The sequence below is a fragment of the Emiliania huxleyi genome (assembly GCF_000372725.1).
Source record: "Emiliania huxleyi CCMP1516 chromosome Unknown EMIHUscaffold_205, whole genome shotgun sequence".
NCBI lineage: Eukaryota > Haptophyta > Isochrysidales > Noelaerhabdaceae > Emiliania > Emiliania huxleyi.
Window position 1 is genome coordinate 48,151 of NW_005200552.1, and position 16,820 is coordinate 64,970.

Below are 16,820 nucleotides of genomic sequence, written 5' to 3' on the forward strand. Positions count from 1 at the left end.
GACGGCTAGTGCTAGTCCCCCATCGGGAGGACGACCCCGGCTAGTCGCCGACCACACCCACAAAGAACCCTGCACAAAGATCGCAAGGGCGGGGGCCTGTTCCTTTTTACCCATCTCACAGTAGAGAGGTGTCCGTTTTTATTTATTTATTTACGGCGGAGCGCCAACACCGTAACGGCAGACGATCTATCCTCTCTCTTCCTCCTCCTCGCTCCTCCACTCCGCTCTCCGCTCTCCGCTCTCCTGGCCTCTCGCCTCTCGCCTCTCGCCTCTCGCGCTCTCTCTCTCCTCTCCTCTCTCTCTCCGCTCTCCGCTCTCTCTCTCTCCAGCGTCGGCGCCTCAGCCCCCGCCCGCCACGTACATGCAGAACGAGGCGCACCGCCCCCGGGGGGGGGCACCAATACCCGAGACCCTCCCCCCTCCCCTGTCCCCTGCCCCCTGCCCCCTCCCCTCCCCCCGCCGAGCCGCGCCCGCAGCTACGTCCCCGAGAGAAGGGGGAGCGGAGAGAGAAGGGGCGGAAGAGGGGGAGGGCTATGACGAGACGGCGCAAGGCGTCGTCGGCGTCGGCGTCGTCGGCGGCGGCGCTGCGGCGGCGGAGGCGGCGGCGGCGGGAGGGAGGAAGGACTCGAGCCGCGCGATGACCATCTCGAGGGCGACAGAGTTGAGGCCGGTCGGGATGATGATGTCGGCGAACCGCTTGGACGGCTCGACAAACTCGTTGTGCATCGGCCGCACGGTCTCCGTGTACTGCGCGATAACCGTCTCGGCGGTGCGGCCTCGCTCGGTGATGTCGCGGCGGAGTCGGCGGATAAAGCGCAAGTCCGCCTCAGTGTCGACGAAGATCTTGATGTCGCACGCCTTGGCCAGCTCCGGCTCCGCGAAGAGCAGGATCCCCTCGACGAGGATGATGCGCGCCGGCGAGACAGACTGCATGTCGGCCTCGCGGCTGTGCGTCGAGTAGTTGTAGATCGGCACCTGCTTCAATAATTAACAATTCATGCTTCATTCGTCAACAGGGTGTGCGTCGAGTAGTTGTAGATCGGCACCTGCACCGGATGCCCCTCCTTGAGGGCGGCGAGATGCTGCAGCAGCAGCGGCGAGTCGAGGGAGTCGGGGTGGTCAAAGTTGACCTGGGCGCGCTCCTCGATCGCCAGGTGCGACAGGTCCTTGTAGTACGAGTCGTGCGCGATGTGTATCAGGTTGTCCCGGCCGAGCCGCGAAGCAATCGCCCGCGAGACGGTCGTCTTGCCGGAGCCAGTGCCGCCCGCGATGCCGACGACGATGGGCCGCTCCGCCTCGGAGGGCCGCCGCGGAACGTCGGAGGGCGCCACGGACTTGGCCTCGCGGATCGGAGCCCCACTCTTGGGCAGGCCGAAAGAGTCGCGGCCGGGAGTGTGCCCGTTCGTGCTCGCGTTCTCGCGGTCGAGCATGGCGTCCGAAGTGGAGTCTCCGTGCGCCTGTCGACTCTGCAGCAGGGTGCCGATGCCCACCGTCACTGCCGCGGACACAGTAGCCAGGCGTGCGTGCATGCACTGAACCAAACCGGCGAGCAGAGCGCGGGACTACAGCTCGTGGGCAGAGAGATCAAAGAAATACCGTGGCTTTTCGGCGGCCAGCATGACCGGGTAGGTAGGGTAGGTCTGGGCCCTCGGGTTTTCCCTCTCTTCACGCCGGAAATTTTCACAGCAGAAAAAGAATTTTCCGCAAATCACGATGTCAACCCTCCCCAAGTGAGGTGATAGAGAGAGAGAATTCTTGATACGAAACCACGACGACACACACCAGTCGACTCGCATCGGTCTCTCTCTCTCTCTCTCTCTCTCTGAGGTGATCTGGTTGGTGCTTGTAGGGCTTGAGAGTGGCCTGCCATGTCACAGGAAGGACTATGGTTGCAGGAGAGCACCACCGGCCATCACTTAGTTGGTATAAGGTAAGGTAAGGTAAGGTAAACTTCTCCACACACACGAGGTGGTGGGGCAAGGGGGGGCAACCCTCGCGTCGTAGTTGGTATAGTACCCCACCTTCACCCCTCCCATGATTTCTTTTTAGGGCCGAATACTTCGCAAGTTCGCTGCGATTCCTTGTGGCACTAGAGCCTGACTGTTCTTCACCTTACTACATACATACATACAGCGGGAGGAAAGCGGCGAGTCGCAATTCCAGGGGTCGTTGTGGCGGGCCACCCTGTCCAGAGAGGCATGGATGCCAATCTGGGGTCTCTCGACCGAGTCTATATGAGCCCTGGCCGCCTCCCGATCTTGGTGGTAAGGCCGCAGCCGAACAAGGCGACGGAGATGGCGCGGGAGAGTACGGGTGTTCCAGGGGATCACGACACGCACCGACCCTTCACGAGCCGAAAGGCTGTGCCCGGGGAAGGCACAGTAATCCGGCACGTGTTGGGCGCCCCGTTCCGATGGTGGGGTAAATAGTGCCCTCTCGAACTGGGGCCGTGAGGCTGTGCACACACACACACACACATAATTTGCAAATATGTGAGAGGCCCTCTCGGTCGTGAAGGTACATGTATCGCTCTTGCTTCTTGTCTTTGCTAGAATTCTTTTTTGCCCAGTGTCGTGCGAGGGAGTTTTGTTGTAAAATTCTTTTTTTGCGCAGGCAAATACGTCGGGCGGCGCGAGAGCGAGCCGCGCCCTCGCCTCTGCGCTGCCAGTCACACGCTAGAGCGATGCTGTCGGCCACCGCCGTCCCTCCCGTGCCTGGAGCACTGACCGCGTCCGAGGTGGTGGCCCGCGTTGGCGCCTCTGGCGTCGCGAGCATCATCGGCTTCGGCTCTCTCCTCTCCGAGCAGTCCGCGCAGTCCACTTGTCCGTCGGCGTCTCGGTTCCGGCTTGGCCGTGTGCGGGGCTGGAGGCGCGTCTTCGGCCACCCGGCTCACATCTTCTTCGCGCGAGGCATCGCGCGTCCCGACACACGCGAGATCGCCTCGCTCTGTGCGGAACCGAGCGAAGACGCTGCGAGCGGCTTTGTCGTCGCGGCGTTCGACGTTCCCGCCTCGGAGCTGCCTGCGCTGCTCGAGCGGGAGGAGGAGTTCAACTTTGTGGAGGTCCCAATCTACCCGCTCGGAGGCGGCGCCTCCTCGCCGCCCGAGAGCACCGGCATCATGTGCACGCGCGCCACCGACGAGGAGGTGCTTGACAGGCGTGGCCACCGCGCAAAGTACGAGGCCGCCCTCTCGCCGCACTTCGGTTCCGTCACCGTCTGGGGGTGGGGCGCCGACTCGGGACTGCGGCCGTGCCCGGTCTACTGCCGCCACTGCGTGCTCGCGTCCCAAAAGCCCGGCGTGCCCAAGGAGGCGGCCGATTCGTTCCTCGACGAAACTCTGCTCGCCGACCGGCGCACGACGTTGCGGCAGTACCTGCAGGCGGACGGCGGCCACGTTATGCATACGCTGCCGCCTCCGGAGCTGAAAGCGAGGTACAACGGCTGAGTGGGTTCCGTGCACAGTGCCGGCGATCTTCGACAGCGCTTCGCTGGCATGCAGCTCTTTGCGCCTGAAGCTCGCCCCGCCCTCACTGGCCTTGTCACTTGTGAGCTGCGTCTTCATGAATGTGTGATGTGTGAGAGCGATGCTCTGCTTGGCGGCTGCCGGGGGCACACTGTGGGACGATGGGCGTGAGATAAAACCACGCTCCACCTCCAGCGCTTGACCTTGTGTGACTCCATAAAAAAATGAAGGGGCGACCACATGCACACATCGGCCCTGCAGGATCCTCTTTCTGTCGTATTGCAATAATATCAACACTGATCTGCTTCATTGCTGACCGTGCCGAGCTCCTCTACCGCGCGTCCGCGCCCCCCCCTCCTCCGACCCCCCAGGCTAGATGGAGTAGTCAGATGTAGATTCTGCCCCACACAGCCCCTTACCCCTTCACCCTCGCCTCGCTGCTTGGTGTTTCTGAACATGTAGTCGTCCACGCTGTGGGGGTTGTGTGTGGGTCCTGTGTGTCTGGGAGGGAGGGAGTGGCAGTGGGGTGCAGGTTGCTCACCCACGGCACCGGGCCGGTGCTTGCACTTTGAATGCCGTGGGGCTCCTGCTCGTGTCCCGGGCGTGGAGATGCGAGGGTCGCCCCCCCTTGCCCCACCAGTTTTATGATGTATCTTATTCCGGGGCCCGTGTGCGGGGGGCTCTCATCGACATTGTCGACGTGGAGGACGAAGGCGACTGGCAGGTCGTGCGAAACTTCGCGGCGGCGCACGGCCAGCTCGAGGCCCTTAACGTCTTCCTCGAGTACGCGAAGGGCGCGGTGCAGCACGCCGAGGACCTCGTGGGGCCCGAGAGCCTCGAAGGGATCGTGCGGGAAACGAAGAGGAAGCTGCTCCGTTTCGAAGGGCGGCCGGACCTTGCGGCACTAGCGATGCAACTGGCACGGCTGGTGCTACCGCACGTCGGCCTGGAGGGCAGGCCGGTCGGCGTCACAAGAGGCGACGGCAGCGTTGCGGGGGTCAGCCTGATCGTAACCTTGCCAGGGGCGGAGCGACAGCCGTCCCACTTGGACGCGAACGTCGAAGATGTCTGGCCACGGGGCACACATCCCTCAACACCCACGTCACGAACGTCGCCCGCGCCTTCGGCGCCTCGGCAAAGGTCATGGAGGTGAGGCTCGGCTGCAGGGACCCGACGCGAGCGCACGATCCGGACACCAACCCGTACCAGCGGGGCGACGGCGTCTTCGGCAACTATGCAGAGTCGGCGCGCGCCGTGGTGTACGACGGCACGTGCGTCACCGCGGTGCACCATGACAAGCTGCGCCCGCTGGCGAGCGGCAAGCGCCTAGCCACCGACTACGCCGAGGCGACGAAGCGGAAGGCCAAGGCAGCGGCGTGCGACGCCAAAAACTGCGACTTTATGACATGGGCGGCGAGCACGCGTGGCGGCATCGGGCACGAGGCGGCGACGTGGTTCAACACCAACTTCGACATCAAGGCCGCTAAGGCGTCCTCCGACAGCGAACGATGGCGGGTCAGTAGCGAGCGCAAACGCTTCCTGCAAGTGCACTCGGCCATCGTCGCGAGGCGCAACGCCGCCATCTTCGACTACAACGCGTGGCCGAAGATGGGCGGCGAGATGCCGCGGGCGCCTCGGGAGCAGTATGAATAGGGACGGGCGAGGGAGGAGGGGCGCTAACCACGGGCGACTACGAGTCGAAGGTTCGAGGACGACTACTCGCCGCCTGGGTCGCTTGGGGCGCGCGGCTCCGTCGAGGACCGGGCGCGCTCCTTACCCGGCGCGGCGTAGGTCTCACTCTGACGTATAGAGGGGAGGCACGGACAACAGCCCAATCCATCAATTCCACTCATCTTCCGGTGCTTGGCCCCGTGCAACGGCGGTCCGGCAGGCTGCCCCCAAGGCCCCCCGGGCCGCTGCGGGTTTGGGAGTTATGCTTAGGCACAGCTTCGGCGATGGCAGCCCCTCTCTGGGGTGTTGCATAGGCGGGGAGTCTCCCCCGCTGGTCTCCTCCTTCCCATTTTTTCTTTTCTTTTGAGAGCAGGACGCCGGGTTTGTCTTGTATGTGCATGTCGGGCCTGGGTGTGTGTGAGGGGCAGAGGGGCGGGAGCGTGCGGGGCAGAGGCCCAACGTCGGGCGGCTTGTCGGGGTCCGGAGCATTCGAGGGGGGAACGAGGAGGGGAGAATGGGCGGTCGGCGTCGGGGTAGCAGGCTGCAGGGCGTACGGGGTAGCCGTCACTTTCCTGCCTCACAAGGGCGGGGCTGTCCCGGAAAGTGAGAAACGCCGGGCAGCGTGGCGCACTACTGAACCCTCCCATACGTGCTTGTGCTTCCCCCTTCGCTGTCCCATCTCCTCATCTCTTTCCCGCCTGGGCGGGGCGGTGGGCGGGCGCGCGGTGCGGCGCGGCGTGTGCGTGTGTGCGACTGCAACGAAGGACCGCTCGCAGAGGACCATTGGGTTTGTACTATTAACAACGAAGGCGCTCTCAAAAAGACAACCTTCAGCCTCTCCTCGTTCGAGGTTTCGTTTTTCTGGAGAGCTCTGAGAGCTCTCGCCGCTCACCAGCCTCTGCCGCACGCCCTCGATGGAGACGCCCGCGAATGACCGGCCCCCGCGCACGGCTGTCGTCACGATCGTTGCCATCGTCCTCCTCGTTGCGTTGTTTGTGGCGCCTTTCCGAGTGATTGAGGCCGTTGCGCTGTTTGAGGAGAGGGAGAGGGAGAACGCGCCGAGCCTGACGACGACGACCCGTTCCTTTGTATTCACGACCGACCACCCGCACATCGACCACATCGCGCATTCGCATGGTGAGGAGCAGTGGCGCGCGGCGGTCAATCCGGAGAGCTATGATGAGTGGGACCCCGATACATACGATGCTTCGCCATGATAGCGGAGAGATATCTAGATAAGGCACCTTTCGCGGCTGTATCGGTGATGTCTGTGCAGCGTGCATGTTGTACGTACAGAAAGTAGTTCAACCAGAACAACTCTCACAGCCGACAGAGGCACGACGGCGTGGGGTGCGTGTCCCTGTCCGTGGACAACGGACCAGCAGCGTGCCACGCGCGCATATTTCGTTGGAGAGAGATCAGGGAGGAACGGGTTACTGATTTGCATGTGCTTCACCTTCAGCACTGAGGATCTTCTCGCTCATGCTTGGGCGTTTTGCCGATCATCGCCTAACCATAACGCTGCAAAGGTTAGCATAGACAGTAAGAAATGCCTCACACGTCAGGGGAGCTGAGGGGCTAGACAGAACTCAGAAGGGTTGAGGACCTCCTCTGCTTGATTGAGCTGGACCTCTGTTGAGGATCACACGTTCACACTTACGTTCACCACCGAACTGAGTGGCTCTGGCCATGCGTCTTGAGCGGCCTCACCACGAGTGATATGGGTCGCGACTGTCGTCTGCGGGTGGCTGGCCTCGCAGGCAGGGCGATGGGAGCGGATGGAACGGACCTTCACAAGGTACGGCGGGGGCGTGCCAGTACTCCACCATTTGGTTTGGCGTACCCTAGACGGTACCGAAGGAAGGAGCTGAATAAGCTCGGCTCAGTTTCTGAAAGGGGTTATCTCTGAGCGTACAGGTTCCGGTTGTTTGGGCAAACAATCTATACTAACCAGTGGTCTATTCTATACTATTCTATACTAATCCGTTACAGAGTCTCAGCGGGTCGTCGCCCAGCTTGATAGATAGATAGATAGATAGAAAGTCAGGCTCGAGCTCTCTCTTTTACGCGCACGGGGCCTTGTTTTTCTCTTTTTCGGCCCGCCATGGTGCCTTCTAAGTCATCAATCGATAATTTGTCTCTGGACGCGATCCCCCTCACAGAAAGGGCTCCTCCAGCGTTCCCGATATTCCCCGAGGCGCAGCAGGCGCTGTCTGCTCGCGGTCTGTGCGGGCCGCTCGTCCTCCTCGCCGTGTACATTGATAAAGATATCTCAAACTTCAAAGTGAGAACGGCGCGAAGGATCGAGTTGACTATCGTCACACAACGAACACGCGCGCGGCACCCCCACCGACTCTACCTCCGACCCCAGGGCCTAGGCGGCCCGCCATGAAATCTAGCCGTGTGTGCTGGCGTCCGGGTCCCAGCGGGTTTTCACGTAACAAGTACACACGCACGCGAGAGTGTCGCCTCCCCGGCGAGAGGCTACAACAACCTGGGTCCAGGACGGCTGCCGTGGCCTGTTCAGCTGCGGCGGAGACGGACTGGCGCAGCAGTGCTACTTTCCAGACACAAACAGCTCGCGCCGCGCCTACTGCGACTGCAACCGCGATGAGGGAGAGCGGCCGAGCACGTGCTGGCGCGAGCCAACCGCACACGACCGCTGCACGTCAAAGCTGCGCGGCACGCTCTGGGCTCAGAGACCCCGGGTGGGTCGAGGAGGTGGCAGGGCGTCTCCAAACCGTGCGGCTGTCTGCCTGGTCGGGCACGCCCGCACGTTTGCGAGCTGTGCGGTCCATCGCTCGATCAAGAGGCACTTGCTGGACGCGCTGGGACGCGGCGCGACAGACCTGTTTGCGTTACTAGTGCTCGAGGATGCTGGCACTAAGCTGCAGGACGTAAGGCAGGTCTTCAACGTGGCGCCGACGACGCCGCTGCTGGCCGCCGCACGCGCATTGTCCGTCCTGCTGCCGCGCGCGGTGGAGCTTTGGCACCACGGGCCGGTGCCGATTCGGAACTCAGGATGCAAGACCTTGGGCGCGCTACATGTGACGGCGATGGCAGCCACAGCTCTAGATGCGGGATGAGATGAGGGATGACGGAGCAGGACACTCCCTCCTTGACCCTGTCCCGTAGGCTGTTCGTGCCGTCGCGCAGTTCCAAAAGATGAGTCGGCGCGCAGTACCTCTGCCCCTCGGGCGGCTACACGCCTGCTGCATTCCCGCCACTCGCATCGGTTGCCTTCTATAATCACTCTGCCACCTGCCAAACGGTTGTTCGTGAGCTATCTGTGAGACGTCCATGTGGTGTGGCCTTAGGTGCATGGACCTGGTGGAAACGGCCGAGGCGGCGGACGGCGCGCGGTACGGAAGGGGCGATCGAATACCGGACCCAGCGTGTAGACAGAGCACCTTGACGCGATGCAATGAATAGGTACGGCTGGGTGATCCGAACCCGCCCCGACCTGATTTGGCTGCACAACCACCCGCCGTTATCGAGTCGGTCTCCCCACGACCCCAAGGCTCGTTTTTGCCTGGTATCGAGGGTCTACCCCGTGCCCTCCCATTACCGCTGTAGCGCGAAACTTAGGCGGCCCTCTTTCCATGGCGCAACGAGGACATGCACTTCGCGCTACCTCGCATGGTGGCTACCAGCGCCTTCCGCATGTACGAGAGGCGCCCTAGCTGCTCGCCTCGGGCCTCGCACTTTAGGGACCGTCCGGCACATGCTGTGCCTAGACCCGTAGGTATTTGCGCTGCCCTGAGGACGACCTTTTCGTGCGGGAGCAATCCAAAAATAGCGAGGGCCTCCTCCTCGGTAGCGTTCGCGATGCTCTCGAGAGGATGGGCAAAGGGGCGGCGGCCAGACCTCCCCTTCGTACTTCCGGGGCGCCCAAGAGGGTGCCCTGACGACTCTGGCTAGCCCGTGTTGTGGAGACGCTGCTCAATGCTCTTTGCCGTGAATAGATGATGGACTCGAACCAGATCCGCAACCAGCTCCGCAACCAGATCCGCGGCGCGCATCCCCGCCTTCCCCACAACGCCTTTGTGGTTGCGCGGTCCGGCATAGATGCTGAAGTGTGGGCCCTGCATCGGCCAGTGTCCCCGACATGGTTTCCGTGACAATTCCCTAGCACCCAACGTCACCCGACTGAACCGCGATAGGCCCGCCGCGCTCGAGTCGCTCGAGGGCGCTGCGCTACCCTGCACGCCCAAGGCGCCAGCCATGGGCAGAGGCGTGGCGCAGCCGGCTCGCCGCGATTGGCCGCCCGCCTCGCAATGCAATCCTGCGGTCGCCAACCCACCGTTGCCGAATGCGACCGCAAAGCTGGAGTTTGCGGCGGCGGCGCGGCGATGGGCCGAGCTCCTCGCGCCCGTCTCGGCCAGACGGTTGCGCGACTTTGGGGTGGACTGCTGAACATGTGAATCCCGAAAATGGGCGGTGCCAGGACACGCACACAGCCACAGTGTGTGTCCGTTTCATATTTGTTTATACTCACTCCTCTCCGACATGCAGCCACTCGCCTCTCACAGCGGCTACAGCTCCGGCGGCCCTGTTGCCGGCCGCCTCAGCCTCGCCCACCACAGCCGTGGCACCGCTGCGTCTCTGTGCAGCGGGTCGCCGCGCCGGCGCAGCGCCGCCAGCACCCGCCTCAGCAGCCCCACGCGCATCGCCCGCCTCGCCGCCTCCTCGTCGCCAGCCAGCGGAGAAGCATCGCTCGCGTGGATGAGGAGGTAGTCCGCGGCGTGCAGCGTCAGCCCAAGCTGCTCCACGTCGTCCGCACGCATGAGCGACCAGCTCAACCGCTGGCGGTTGCCCACCGCCTCTGCCCGTGGGTCGCAGCCGCGGTACCCAAGCTCGGCCATCAGGCTGTCGAAGCCTCGCCGCTGGATGCGTAGAGCCAAGCGCATGGCGGCGTCGGAGCCGAGGGCGAAGCCCGACGACGGTAGCGGCACGCAGATCTCACAGCTCGCAGCGCCACGAGAGAGAAGCGAGTCGGCGACGGCGAGCGAGAGCGCCGGAGCGACGCCAGAGAGGACGACACAGCGCGCGCCAAGGAGTGGGATACTGGCGTCGAGCACGGAAGCGGAGTGGAGGACGAGGAGGTAGAGAGGGAGCATGCAGACGGGGGCGGCGGCTTATCTCAGGCGGCCGACGGCCTGGCAGCATGAGAAGGAGATAGTAAAAAGAAACACGGTCCGGGCTGGTTGGGCTTCAGCAGGTCAATCGACCCACCCGGGGCCACTGTGCCATGGAGAGTGCGCCTCCCGATAGCTGCGCCGCGAAAGAGTCCAGCCCGGCAGAGGCGGCACGAGATGCCTCTCTGTCGCCTGCGCGTCCGTCCGCTGACGAGGTGACGGCGCCACCGCCAAGCGCGGCGGAGGTGGTGTTGAGGGCGCAGGACGCGCTGGAGGACATGATCGTCTACCGCTCGGCGGTCCCGCCCGCCAACCTCGGCCCTATCGGCGAGCTGGCCGGCACCGGGACGTCGAGGGGCAGTGGTGGTGCTGCGGCGCTCCCCGCTGCCGCACTACCTGCTGCCGCGCTAGCTGCAGAAAAGGAGGCGGGAGGTGACGCGATGGAGGTCGATCCTGCCGCGGCGCCCGCGTCTCGCGCCTCTCCGAGCCGCACGCCTCTTGCACCCAACCAGCCGATGGGCAGTGGCGGCGCCGTGGCGCTCCCCGCAGATGCTCTCCCCACCAGAGTCCGTCCTCCCGCGCCTCCTGCACTCCCTCTTGGCGCCACCCAGCCCGAACAGCGCGGCCGGACACCGCCGCTCCTCGACGCGCCGCATCTCGGGTCTCAGCGGCCAGACGAGCAGGTGGACGAGAGGGCGACGCGTCTGCAGCCCGACGGGGGCGGAGCGGGGCCGCCTCGCCAGCCAGAAGCTGAAGCGTCAGCAGGCGCTTCCGCAGGCGCTTCCGCAGGCGCTTTGGCAGACAGTTTTGCAGTGGCGTCGGCATCCTCCGCAGAGGCTCCTCCGGGGTCGAGCCTTCCGCGCGTGCGACTGACGCGCTCCAAGGCGGCGCGGCGCGAGCCGACCCTACGAGACATCGACGAGGCCTACCAGACGCTGCGGGCGGTGCGGCGGCTGTACGCCAATGGCGCCACCGCTCTCGACGAGATCACCCGAGATTACCCGATGATCCCGAGATAAGCCGAGATTACCCGAGATTAGGCGCCACCGCTCTCGACGAGCACTTCCTCTCGTGCTGCAGCGCCGCGCTCGGCATCCCCGTGCGTGGCGAGCACTTTCGCGCCACCTCGCAGGCCGCACGCCGCGCGAGCGCAAAGCTGCAGCAGAAGGTCGCTTTCACGGTCGAGGCGGTGGCGTGGGCGCTCGGGCCTCACAGCGCGGGGTACGCGGATGCGCTGTGCTACCGCGAGGAGGGCGGCGGCGGTGGCGGCGGCGAGGCAGGCGGTGGCCGCAGCGACGGTGGCGGGGGCGGTGGCGGCAGCGAGGGAGGGATAGACGGTGGCAAAGTCCGTGGTGCGGAAGGCGACGGCAACGACACTGGACCAGCGGCGACGGCCTCCTCCACCGATGCGGGCAGCGGCAGCGGCGCCTCCACCGAAGCTGTCAGCGGCGACGCGGCTGCGGACGAGGGCGGCAGTGACGGCCGCGAGTCAAGTGGCATTCGCAGTGGCGGAGCTGACGGCGGCGGTGGAGATGGCGGCGGCGATGGCTCGGTTGGAGGCGACGGCATCGGTGGCCACGACGACGTCGTGTGCAGAGCCAGCAGCGACGGGGAGAGCGCGGGCGGAGGAGGCGGCGGCGGTGGAGGTGAGGGTGGAGGAGGCGAGGGCGGCGAAGGCGGCGACGGCGGCGACGGCGGCGGCAACGACGGCCTTCCGCCGGGCTGGTGCAAGGTGATGGACTTTGGAAAGTGCCGCGGGTATCGGCGAGGCAGCGTCATCGTGCGCAGCCGACCGGAGGCGTGGCGGCTGCACGGCGCCACTTCCGGGGCCTGCGACGGCGACGCCGCCGCCTCCCCCTCCTCCGCCTCCGCCTCCTCTTCCTCCGGTCCACGGCTGAGCCTGGAGTGGGGCAGCCGCTTCCTCTCCTCGGCCGAGGCGGGAGGGCGCACCCTCGCGGACGACTCGCGGGCCGTGCTCGACGTCCTCTCAGGCCGCTGGACGCCTCCCGAGGAGAGGAGCCGCTCCCTCCTCCTCGCCCCGCCGCCGGGTCCGCTCGCCGCCGCCGCCGCCGAGGGTGGCGCGGTCCCGCCTCCGCGCGCCGCGCCGCTCGTCCCTCCTCTGCCGCTCCCCTCTCCGGAGGACGACGCAGGCGAGCCCGGCCTGCCGGCCGTCAAGGAGCGCGCCGTCGTCGACTCTGCGTTTGGCGTCCACGCCGACTGCCCGCCCCGCCGCAAGCGCCCGCCGATCGGCGAGATGGCGGCGCCCCCGCCCGTGCTCGGCTTCTCGCTCCGCACGACCCACATGCTGCTGGCCGAGGTGTACGCGCACGTGCAAGGCCGCCGCACGGCGTCCATCGACTGGGAGGAGGTCGCAACCCGGCTGGCGGCGCGCGCGGAGGTTCTTCCGGGCGCGGCCGGGCCAATGCCAGGCGCGGCGGATGCGCACAGGCTGTGGCGGGCGCTGGCGTACTACAGCCGGAGGCCGCGCGCGTCGGCGGGCAGCAAGGAGGGGGGCGAGGGCGGCGGGGAGGGGGAGGGCGGCGGGGAGGGCGGCGTCGTGCGTCCGCACACGAGGCCGCACTGCACGCGGCCCGCGATGCCGGACGCGCTGCACACGGTCGGCCTTTCCGACGCGTCCGATTTGGAGGGGGAGGATGATCCTCCTCCGCCGCACGCGCCATACCTTGCGCACCACCACGTCGGAAAGGCGCGATCCGGACTGCTATTACTGCTGCCACTGCCGCTCTTGCCTTCACTCTCCCCCCCCCCTCTCCCTCTCCCTCTCCCTCTTGTTCCTCCTCCCACTCGCCCTCTCCTTCCGTCGGAAAGGCGCGGCCGGCGAGGCTCGTCGGACGCTCCTACCCGCCCCAGGCCGCCGGCGGCTGGTCCTCGGTTGGGTGGCCGTCGGGCGAGGGGCGAGCGCCGCTGCAACTCGAGGGCGTCCTCGCGCCTCTCCGCCCGGCGCCACCGGCGCGGATCGACTACCCGCCCCGCGCATGGAGCGATGCCGACGACCGCAAGATGGTTGAGACTGTCGAGCGTCTCGGCCTCAGCGGGGGGACTCTTGCGAGCGCCGGCGGCGACGCGGCGGAGAGGCGGCTGGAGGCGGGGCGACATAGACATAGACAGACACACACACACACACACACACACACACACACACACACACACACACACACACACACACACACACACACACACACACGCACGCACGCACGCACGCACGCACGCACGCACGCACGCACGCACGCGCACGCACGCACGCACGCACGCACGCACGCACACACACACACACACACACACACACACACACACCGCCCAGCGGCGCCTCGTGTGTGTGCAGAGATGTACCTTCCTCACCTTACCTTGCCTAGGCGGAGAGGGCGCTCAAGCGCGCGTGGTCGCACATCCAGGCGCATCTCTCCCCCTCTCTCCCCCCCTCTCCCCCTCTCTCCCGGTCGCGCATCCAGGCGCTCAGGTAGACATCGGGCGGTCGGGCCACGCACACCTGCAGCTCACTCGGGGCGAGGGCCTTCAGCTCACGCCGCGGGGCTTGGCCCGCACACACGTGGCAAGGCGGCCGACGGGCGGCGACTGACACCCGCCCCGCACATCCAGGCGCGCATCCGCAAGCTGCAGGCGTCGGGGGCGATGGCCAAGCCGCCGCCGAGAGACGAGTCGACGCCGCCGCCGGCTCTGCCTTCCGACCCGACGATCCGCAGACAGGACCCAGCTAAGGCGTTGGCCAAGGAGCGGCCGGCGGCGGCGGCGGCGCCGAAGCTGCCTCCCAAGCCGGCGGGTGCGCCTGGCGCCAAGCGGCGCGTCGCCGAGGAGGAGTTGCCGTCGGAGCTGAGGGCGCACGCGCCTTCCCTCGCCGTCTACCGCGCGGCTGTCAAGCTCAAGAAGGACAAGGCGGAGGCCGAGGTGGCGCCGCTCGGGCGGACGAGTTTGTGCTCGAGTCGGCGAGCTCATGCCCCTGAGCGACTGGCTGTTGATTAGGTGGCCCTGCACGGTTGGACTCTGCGCTACATACTGCGCGGCGGCGTCTACCTGCCCGCGGCGCCGAGGGACGGGGCGCGGCGCGCCGCCGCCGCCGCCGCGGGTGATGCGGCGCGCGACTTGGCGGAGGGAGAGGTGCACGGGGGTGGCGACCTGTACTGCTTCCCTCCGGGCATCTCGACCAAGGGCAAGAGCGAGAAGGTTGTCCGCTCACGCGCCTCCTCTCTCCGAGAGTACCCGAGAGTACGCGAGAGTGCCCGGGAGTAGGTTGTCCGCTCGCTCGTCATGCTGCGGGAGGTGCTGCTGCAGCAGATTGACGGCGAGCGCACGGGCACCGTCTGGCAGGCCCCCAAGCGCGGCGAGCTGGTCGAGGTGCTCCCGCACCCTCCAGCACCGCTCGCCCACGCGCACCGGGCCTTGCACTGCCAATGCCGTGGGGCTCCTGTCGTCTAGACGTGGAGTCGCGAGGGACTAGCCTGCCCTTGCCCCGCCACCTCGTGTGTGTGTGGAGAAGTGCGCCTTACCTCACCTTAGGTCGAGGTGGAGGACTATTTGCCCGTGGCGCCGCCGCCGCCGCCCACCGACCCTCCGCCGGCGGGGGGCTCGCCCTTCGACGACCTTCTCGACCGGACGGCCGAGGGCGTCTTCACCTGGGCAGACGGCAACCGCTACCAGCGGCGGGTGGAGTGGCGGCTGGCCGAGGTGCGCCAGACGTGGGCCGACGGCAAGTTCCAGGCGTGCGTGTGCGACCACGACGGCTACCTCGACGAGAGCTTCGTCGAGGTGTACAGCCGCGCCGACGAGGGCAAGGAGTGGAGGCGGCGCGCGGCGGACGCGCCCGGCACTGTCCTCTCGCGGGGCGGCGGAGGGGGCGGGAGGGGCCGCGGCGGCGGGCGCGGCGGGCGCGGCAAGAAGCGGCGCAGGCAAGACAAGTGGTGACTGGTGCTGGGCTGGCGCATGGCGGGCTGCGTGAGGGGCCGATGGCCTGCGGACTGGCGCGTGGCGGTCTCTCGACCTGTCGGACACACTGGCTCGGAGCCGGCCAGAGATCCCTGGCAACGGCCATCGCGACGTCCGCTGAGTGGAAGGTGGAATGGAACCCCAAGCCCATGAACCATGTGTCTGTCTCTCCATGTTTCCGAGAGGTTTTCAGACAGGTAAGGTTTATCTCTGAGTGGCAGCATGGGAGTGGCCAAATTTTCTTTTACGATTTGCCTCCTCAACCCGTCGCTTGCTGGCCCCCCTGGCCCCCCGCTGTCCCACGAGCCGTTGCCGGCGCTTTCGCACGAACCTAGTGCTCAGTTCCGTCTTCGTTCCTCCCCCTCCCTCCAGTAGGTAGGCCGTCCCTCGCTGACGGGAAGAGGCTCGACGAGCCATCGGCGACATCCCTGCGAGCTCCTGGCCCCCCAAAAGGTCGCACCGGCCCGTGGCTCCGCCGTCGGCTCCGCCGCGAGCGGCGACGGTGAGGCCGCCGGGGCTCGCCTATACCGGCTAGTGTGGAGCTCTCAGTGTGGTCGCGTGTTTACTAGTGATGCTGCACTAGGCGGCCCGTTTTTTAGCAAAAAGCAGATACCTCATCGCGTGTGGTCGTCGAAAAACCGCATGTTCGCCCGTCTGGGACCTGTTCGTACGGCTCCTAAAACGGCTCCTTAACGACGACTACGCGGCCCGGCGGTCGATCTTCGCCTTCTCAGCGGTGGAGGGGATGTGGGCGGTACGTGCGGACCGCATGGTGCTGCGATGGCTTGACGAGTGCGACTCCCAGCGTCGACTTTGCGACCCCACGGAGCCTCTGCTGCTCTGGGGGGGGGGGGTCTGCAGACCACCCGGCAAGAACTCGCCCTTCCCCTTCGAAGTAGGGTACCACCCTACTATTTAGGGTGGGCTCCGGCGCCCGCCCGCATCGCCCCCAGATGGCAAGCGAAGCCTACCCACGTGGCGCGCGGGTGCCCTCGGCTTACGGACCGAGTCGCACGAGGCTCACATTAAGTGAAGAGGGCTGCCGTCGTAACCGAACGGGGTCAACTTTTGTTCACTCAGTATTGGTCCACCCTACAATCTAGGGGCGCGGATAGCACGCCCACGAGAGCTCTATGGCAGCCCGCCAGCGGCGCGGCGCGATGGCACTAGCCCCTGCGGCCGCTCCAGAGTCCGTTCCGGCGGCCGCTCGGGCCGGCCTCGACATGGGAAGGCCCCCGCACGGGGGGTCCCGGGGGGGGGGGCACCAAGCATGATCGTCCGGACGGGCCCCCCGTACACAGAAGCAGGGTACCGGAGGCATTCCCGAACTCAAAACAGGGTACCAAGGGCAGATATGAGCTCAGCTCCGTGAGATCTAGCAGCACATACCCTGGTGCCCAGAATAGTTCAGTCTGAAAAAAACGGTCCGACCGCGCGGAGCCGTCTGGCTGTCTGCAGAGCCCCCGCGGGCACCCCTAAGGCGAGGAAGAAGAAGGGGGGGGGGGGGGGAAGAAAAACAAAAAGAATAATAATTCTGGGAAAAAAACCCCCCCAATTTGGCCCGGGGGGGGCCCCCCTAGGGGGGGGGG

General features: G+C 66.1%; 5 protein-coding genes across 5 annotated transcripts in view; 3 read left to right on the top strand and 2 right to left on the bottom strand.

The window, feature by feature from the left end:
• Window positions 1–531: 531 nt before the first annotated feature.
• On the bottom strand, window positions 532–1,575 carry EMIHUDRAFT_429946 (hypothetical protein; the record flags this gene model as incomplete). Its single annotated transcript, XM_005781199.1, has 2 exons — window positions 1,047–1,575; window positions 532–975 (listed from the first exon to the last, which is right to left on the bottom strand). Exons 1-2 carry the CDS (start codon window positions 1,527–1,529, stop codon window positions 532–534), a joined length of 927 nt encoding a protein of 308 aa, XP_005781256.1. The 5' UTR covers window positions 1,530–1,575.
• A 1,108-nt stretch (window positions 1,576–2,683) lies between these two features.
• Window positions 2,684–3,445, top strand: EMIHUDRAFT_72977 (hypothetical protein; the record flags this gene model as incomplete). Its single annotated transcript, XM_005781200.1, has 1 exon — window positions 2,684–3,445. The coding sequence occupies one exon, from the start codon at window positions 2,684–2,686 to the stop codon at window positions 3,443–3,445; it is 762 nt and encodes a 253-aa protein (XP_005781257.1).
• A 2,603-nt stretch (window positions 3,446–6,048) lies between these two features.
• EMIHUDRAFT_234494 (hypothetical protein) lies at window positions 6,049–6,351 on the top strand (the record flags this gene model as incomplete). The annotated part of the gene is made up of 1 exon (XM_005781201.1): window positions 6,049–6,351. One exon carries the CDS (start codon window positions 6,049–6,051, stop codon window positions 6,349–6,351), a length of 303 nt encoding a protein of 100 aa, XP_005781258.1.
• An 887-nt stretch (window positions 6,352–7,238) lies between these two features.
• On the top strand, window positions 7,239–15,473 carry EMIHUDRAFT_468646 (hypothetical protein; the record flags this gene model as incomplete). Its single annotated transcript, XM_005781202.1, has 12 exons — window positions 7,239–7,418; window positions 7,639–8,136; window positions 8,567–8,635; window positions 9,100–9,191; window positions 9,298–9,538; window positions 10,488–10,704; window positions 11,313–12,889; window positions 13,102–13,296; window positions 13,891–14,196; window positions 14,272–14,472; window positions 14,539–14,643; window positions 14,806–15,473. The coding sequence occupies 12 exons, from the start codon at window positions 7,239–7,241 to the stop codon at window positions 15,208–15,210; spliced, it is 4,086 nt and encodes a 1,361-aa protein (XP_005781259.1). The 3' UTR covers window positions 15,211–15,473.
• Window positions 15,474–16,362: 889 nt separating this feature from the next.
• EMIHUDRAFT_234498 (hypothetical protein) overlaps window positions 16,363–16,820 on the bottom strand; it is a gene marked incomplete at both ends in the record, with an annotated part of 734 nt that continues 276 nt past the window's right edge. Inside the window, one exon of the mRNA XM_005781203.1 lies at window positions 16,363–16,404. Coding sequence (XP_005781260.1) covers window positions 16,363–16,404 — 42 coding nt within the window. The remainder of the gene's footprint in view (window positions 16,405–16,820) is intronic.